Below are 7,500 nucleotides of genomic sequence, written 5' to 3'. Positions count from 1 at the left end.
AGAAAAACAAATGCTGTGAGTCAAAAAATAAATAAAAGGCGAGACGATTCACATATGTGACATGGGACATACACAAAATGAACATACAAATAATACACAATCCGTGGTTTTACATTCTAGAAATAATGAATGTGAATTTTTCAAAACCTATTTTACATAATCATAATAATATTGATTTGATAAATTATCTTAAAGTAATATACAGCCTGATGAACAGTTCTGAAGCATCATTCATGTAAGCCACCGGGAAAAAAAAAGGTGTCGGTGTGATAGACATCAAAACTATACGTAAGTTTTCCTTATATCACATCTTTTCTTTAAATATTGAATTGCATATAATACACAATACGTACAGAAGAAACCGTTAGATACATATATGTACAGCAGAGGCATTTGTGGGGGGTGGGAGGGGGGCGGGGGGGGGAGGGGAGAGAGAGAAAGAGAGAGTGAGAGAGAGAGAGAGTTTCCAAGGAAATGACCATACAAGCTACATGTCAGTTAATGATGGGCTGTTTTTATCGGAAAACATCCTCCACAAGTTTGCTATAGTTCTGGTATTTTCAGAGGACGAACAGGCAGGCATAAAGACCTATCACTGAGATTCGTGTTGAAACCAAAAAACAAAACAAAACAACAAAAAAAACTATAAGGGAGGTGGGGGAGGGAGATTTCGCCTTTGTGAACCACGATACGTTTTCCCGTCCGCTACGGAAAAGCAGTGATCTTGCAGTGTCAGAGTCAGATTTGACGTCATATGTGTCGCTATCTTTTGGGACGTCATTGAGTACGGTGACGCGTCTCGAAATTTTCCATGCATATTCAGTCTTTGTAAAGTTTGTTGCTGTTTTTAAGAAAGCTCCATGCGCATGTGTGTGTGTGTGTGTGTGTGTGTGTGTGCGCGCGCACCAGCGTGTATGTAATTTTTTTTTGGGGGGAACAGTAAATAACATGGAACACTTGCGTGGTCGCGATTAGCGGGTCAGGGAAAGTATGTCCACAAGAGACAACACACAATTGATTTCCACGTGACAGTACCGCAGTCCACCGCAATCCACACCCATGCCCCCCCCCCCCCCCCCCCACACACACACATACTGCAACACGTTCTGCCACTGATCGACTGCACCAGTGTTTTGAAGATAGGCAAGGGAGGGAACAATCTGTGTCTCATTTTTGGGTGGGATGGGAGGCAGTCTATCTGAACCGTACTCGTTGCTATGAAGTCATCGTTACCATGAACAGTTTTCCTTGAAGTCCTCCTTGCCACGGACAGTCCTCCTTGCCACGAACATTCCATGGACAGTCCTCCTTGCCATGGACAGTCCTCCTTGCCACAAACATTCCATGGACAGTCCTCCTTGCGACGAGCATTCCATGGACAGTCCTCCTTGCCACGAACATTCCATGGACAGTCCTCCTTGCCACGGACAGTCCTCCTTGCCACGGACAGTCCTCCTTGCCACGGACATTCCATGGACAGTCCTCCTTGCCACGGACAGTCCTCCTTGCCACGGACAGTCCTCCTTGCGACGAGCATTCCATGGACAGTCCTCCTTGCCACGAACATTCCATGGACAGTCCTCCTTGCCACGGACAGTCCTCCTTGCGACGAACATTCCATGGACAGTCCTCCTTGCCACGAACATTCCACGGACAGTCCTCCTTGCCACGAACATTCCACGGACAGTCCTCCTTGCCACGGACAGTCCTCCTTGCCACGAACATTCCATGGACAGTCCTCCTTGCCACGGACAGTCCTCCTTGCCACGAACATTCCATGGACAGTCCTCCTTGCCACGAACAGTCCTTGCCACCAACATTCCATGAACAGTCCTCACTACCATAATCAAACACAGTCCTTACACAATCAACAGTTTTTATTGTCCTGAACAGTCCATGTCCATGAAAAGCTATCCGTGTCATGAATTCAACAGTACTTGTCATGAAAGCCTTCTCGTGACTGACTGATATGGGTACTTACATCTATACTGTCATGGGCAGTCCATGAACAGTCCTCCTTGTCATGAACAGTCCATGAACATTCCTCCTTGCCATGAACATTCCTTCATGCCATGAACAGTCCTCCATGCCATAACAATCCATGAACAGTCCTTGCTATGAACACTCTCTGACATGTTGCAGTCCACAAACGGTCCTTACTATGAACAGTCCTCCTTACCACAAACAGTCCTTGCCATGAACAGTCTTTGACACGCTCAGTCCACGAACAGTTCCTGCCATAAGCAGTCCATCAACAGTCCTCCTTGCCATGAACAGTCCTCCTCGCTATGAACACTCTTTGACATGAACAGTCCACGAACGGTTCGTGCCATCAACAGTCCTCCTTGCAATCAACAGCCCTCATTACCATGAACGGTCCTTACCATCAACAGCCCTCATTACCATGAACGGTCCTTACCATCAACAGCCCTCATTACCATGAACGGCCCTTACCATCAACAGCCCTCATTACCATGAACGGTCCTTACCATCAACAGCCCTCATTACCATGAACGGTCCTTACCATCAACAGTCCACGAACAGTCCTTGCCACAGCCCGCTCCTGAGTCCCGCTCACCCACAAACTAGGACGTGTCCTGGCCCTCCTGGTCCCCCATGGGACTCATCACGACTTCCTGCCCCCCGTCCACCACGGGCTGAGGTCCCAGACCCCCGTCCTGCTCCAGGGACCCTTGCCCTCTGTCGTCCTGGTCGTGGAAGCCAGACTCGGCGCTCTCCTCGTCCGAGTCGGCCGCCGCCGCCTCCGCCGCCTGGTGCAGGCAGAACTGCACGTCCCGGTCGCCACGGAGCTCCTCGATGTCGTTGCCCATCTCCACGTCGATCAGGGGCTCCGAGTGGAAGTCCCCCGCCACGGCAGAGGCCGACTCTACCAGGTCCAGAGCCTCCAGCATGTCGCCCGCCGCGTGAGTCACGACCTCCGCGAGGTCCTGCCCGTCCAGACCTTCAGGTATCGCCTCCTCCTCTTGCTGGGCTAGGACCTGGGCCAGGGTGAGGTCTTCGTCTTCTTCTTCTTCCTCCTCCTCCTCGTCCTCTTCCTCCTCGTGGTCTTCGTGGATGGCGCCCAGTTTCGGAGCGCTGGTGGACTTGCAGGCTGGGGGTTTGAAGTTGGTGGCGGTGCTGAGGAGCTGTTTGCGGAGCGGCAGCACGCAACCGGCCTTGGGCAGCGAGTTGGTGCGCAGCAGCACGAGCCGGGAGTTCTGCTTCCGGAGCTTGTCCCGCTGGAACTCCTGCAGGGCGAAGGTTAGCCTCTCGTGCAGCTGCAGGGCCATGGCCTTGGCCTTGACCTCTGACCTGCACAGCACGGCGTGGCAGCGGAGCTCCATCTTCATGCGCTTGGCCTCGTGGCGGTAGACCCAGACGAAGAGCTTGGGGTACCCCGGGTGGGCGATGCAGTAGGAGATGCGGTGGGCCCGGTACTCGGTCAGCCCTTGTTCCTTGGTGTAGGCCTGGTTCATGGTGACGATAATGGTCATCATAATGATTACAACAACAACAACACTACTACTACTACTATTAATAATGATGATGATAGTAGTAGATGAAGAAGAAAAAGAAGAATACATGATGATGATGATGATGATGATGATGATGATGATAGTATTAGATAAATAAGAAAAAAGAAGACGTCATGATGATGACAATGATGATGGTGACAGTATTAGATGAAGAAGAAAAAGAAGAAGACTTCATGATGATGATGATGATGATGATGATGATAGTAGTAGTAGTAGTAGTAGTAGTAGTAGTAGATAAAAAAGAAAAAGAAGAATACGTCATGATGATGATGATGATGATAGTAGTAGTAGTAGTAGTAGTAGTAGATAAAAAAGAAAAAGAAGAATACGTCATGATGATGATGATGATGATGTTAGTAGTAGTAATAGATAAAAAAAAGAAAAAGAAGAATACGTCATGATGATGATGATGATAGTAGTAGTAGTAGTAGTAGTAGTAGATAAAAAAGAAAAAGAAGACTTCATGATCATGATGATGATGATGATGATAGTAGTAGTAGATAAAGAAGAAAAAGAAGACTTCATGATGATGATGATGATGATTGTAGAAGAAGAAAAAGAAGAAGAATGGTAATTATGATGATGACGATGACGGTGATAAGACTAGCAATAATAAAGATAATGATAATGCTGATATCACCACCACCACCACCACTACTACTACTACTGATGATAATGATGATGATGATAGTAAAATAACAGTAACGGATACTTCTACAGCACGCTATCCAGAACCTGCTCTAGGTGCTTTACAATACACATTGTTTTTTTACGTAACACATTACGTTCATGTTACATAATATACAGTCCAAAATGTATCTAGCAAACTATACATACACACCCATAAGCACAATTAATACACACATGTAAACATACATTCAAACACAAATATAATCATACTTACACAGCCCCCTTCCACACACACCCCACACACACACACACAAACACACAACAAAACAAAACAAAAACAAACAATAACACACACAACCCACTCCACACACACACAACACACACCCCCCCCCCTCCGCACACACACCCTCCCCCCTCCCCCACCCACACACCTTGAGTCCAGACAGCACCAGCTTTCATCTCCAGCCCCTGGGGGGTGAGGGGGGGGGGGTTGAAGGTAGTTGTTACACACACACACACACACACACACACACACACACGCACGCACACACACACACACACACACGAACACAACACACACAGACACACACACACACACACACACACACACACCCTCCCCCCAAACAAACACAATCACTGTCCAAATTAAGATTATCTTGTCATGATCTGGCAATAGAAAAAACGTAGATATTTCAACACGCCAAAAGAAAGGAGACTATGTTTACAATGTCAAACTAGAGAGGATGAATATCATTTCTTAGATGACTGCGAATTATACAAAGAAACTATAATGGAGTTCATACGCAAAATTCAAAAACACTTTCCAAATATTGCTAAACCCAATCAGCTTTTACTGGAAGACAAACTTGTGGGATTGTTTGGAAAATTTGTCAATAACTGCTGCCCCAAACGCCAAAGTACATAGGAGTGATACAATCTTTCGTTCTTTGTATATTATCATTACTTTGTTTTGGTTTGCTCTTCATGTGTACATGTTATTTTGCACGCGTGTCTTATGAACCTTGTTTTGATTGTGGAGTGATGGTCTAGTGGTAAAGCGTCCGTCTAGAAAGCGAGAGAATTTGAGTGCGGTGTTTCGAATCACGGCTCAGCCGCCGATATTTTCTCCCCCTCCACTAGACCTTGAGTGGTGGTCTGGACCCTAGTCATTCGGATGAGACGATAAACCGAGGTTCCGTATGCAGCATGCACTTAGCCCACGTAAAAGAACCCACGGGCAACAAAAGGGTTGTTCCTAGCAAAATTTTGTAGAAAAATCCACTTCGATACGAGAAAACTGCACGCAGAGAGAGAGAGAGAGAAAAAAAATGGTGGCGCTGTAGAGTAGCGACGCGCTCTCCCTGGGGAGAGAGCAGCCCGAATTTCACACAGAGAAATTTGTCGTGATAAAAAGAAATACAAATACAAAGGTTTAATTGACATCAAAATTGATTCAGATTCTGATTCTGATTCTGATTCCACACGCACCTTGAGGCCCGACCCTGTCAGCACCAGCTTCATCTCCAGACCCGGGTGCGGGGAGCGGAGGTAGTTGTTCCAGATGGTGGCCACCGGCTTGTCCACGCACCCCTCCCCCTTCATCATGGCCGTCTGCACGTTGCCCAGGTAGCGCACTTTGTAGCTGGGGTCCTGCTGGCTGATCTGCAGGCTCCTCTTCCACCCAAACCAGCTGCTGCCTTTTCTGGACATGGTGGGTTGTGTGTGGGGGTGGGGGTGGGGGTGTGTGTGTGAGGGGGGGGCGAGGGGGGAAGTGGGGGAGAGGGGTGGTTGTGGTGGGGTGGAAGGAGGGGAAGAAGGGTGGGTTGAGTTGTGGGTGTGGGTAGGGGGCGTTGGTGGGTGTGTGTGGTAGGGTGTGGAGTAGGGAGGGGGGTGTTACTGTTGTTTTTGTGTGTGTGCGTTGGTGTGTGTGTGGGGGAGGGGGGAAGGGGGGGGGATAAGGGGTTGGTGGTGGTAAGGGGGGGGGGGTAGTTGTGTGTGGGTGGTGGAGTTGGGGGGATGAGTGGAATGGTGTGTGTGTGTGTGTGTGTGTGTGTGTGTGTGTGTAGAGTGGTGGAGGTGTTGTGTGGGGGGGGGGGAGTGGGTGGGGACGGATTTGGGGTGGGGTTATGTTTGTGTGTAGAGTGTGGGGGTGGGGGGAAGGGGGTATGTGTGTGGGGAGGTAGGTGTGTGTGTGTGTGTGTGTTGGTTTTCTTCTCGCTTCAAACCATACTGCTTATGGACCAGCCGACCTCAAAGGAACCGTTCAGAGTTGAAAACCTGTCTGTCAGCAGTACCACTCCGATGGAACAACAAAACAAAACAACAGCGACCGAAAACGATGTTCAAAGCTCAATCAAAATAACACCAAAAAAAAAAAAAGAGACAAATTCAACCATGTCTTGTTCAGTCCATATCAATTTCAAATCGAGCAGTCGTCTTCCTCCAGAAGAAGTAACAACAGTATTTGGAGGTAATTCTCGATACACGGTCTACATGGAGCATGAGCGAACTGTGAAAAGTCTGTGCCTGATACCATGTAGATAACAGCAGCCAAGCAACATATGCTTTGAACTGAGAGGCTGGTTGTTTTATTTGCTTGTCACCACAGCGCAGTATCCTGGTCAGAAGCCTGTTTACGTTGTCATTTTTATTCCCACTTCTCACTGAACAGCGCAAACACAGAATCACGTTTCGGGGAAAGTAATACACGAGTATATTTGTTGTTTCTCCACACACACACACACACACACACAAACAAACACACACACACACACACACACACACACAAACAAACAAAAAAAACACACACACAGGTCTTGCTTTCGTTTGTTGATGTCGAGACTGATCAAATCCTGTGTGAAGCTTCCATTTTTCTTCACTCACGCTCAAAGCCTCTTTGTAAAACACGTTTGATATATTGACAGCTAAACAATACCACAGTTATTCATGTTCTCCTTCTCTCTGTATGCGTGCGTGTGTGCGTGCGTGAGTGCGTGCGTGTGTGTGTGTGTGTGTGTGTGTGCAGCAGTAGTGCATTGTTGGTCCAACAGTGAGAAGGCAGGCAGCTGACACAAGATGGCAGCAAGGTTTGAACAGTGTCAGTGCGTATGAAGCAGCAAGTTGCTGGGTCACGGATATATAGACGCTTCTATCCCTGGATGACGACGACAACGACGACGACGATGATGACGGTGTATATAGCGTGAACAGACACACCTGCTGCTTGTCTCACTATCGGTAACAGATGCAGACCAACATAGTATTGTTCACATGTCAGAGCTCTCTCTCTGCTGTCGTTTTGTATAACAAAGAGATGTTCTTCAGCGCGCTCAAA

General features: G+C 47.8%; 1 protein-coding gene across 1 annotated transcript in view; it reads right to left on the bottom strand.

Annotated features, from left to right (window-relative positions):
- Positions 1-933: 933 nt before the first annotated feature.
- LOC143289033 (protein FAM43B-like) overlaps positions 934-7,500 on the bottom strand; it is a 22,184-nt gene continuing 15,617 nt past the window's right edge. The window contains exons 2-3 of the mRNA XM_076597819.1: positions 5,655-5,868; positions 934-3,467 (exon numbers count right to left, since the gene is read on the bottom strand). Coding sequence (XP_076453934.1) covers positions 2,586-3,467; positions 5,655-5,771 — 999 coding nt within the window. The 5' untranslated portion in view covers positions 5,772-5,868 and the 3' untranslated portion in view covers positions 934-2,585. The remainder of the gene's footprint in view (positions 3,468-5,654; positions 5,869-7,500) is intronic.

Source organism: Babylonia areolata, chromosome 13 (assembly GCF_041734735.1).
Source record: "Babylonia areolata isolate BAREFJ2019XMU chromosome 13, ASM4173473v1, whole genome shotgun sequence".
Lineage (NCBI taxonomy): Eukaryota > Metazoa > Mollusca > Gastropoda > Neogastropoda > Buccinidae > Babylonia > Babylonia areolata.
This window is presented reverse-complemented; position numbering and strand designations above follow the sequence as displayed.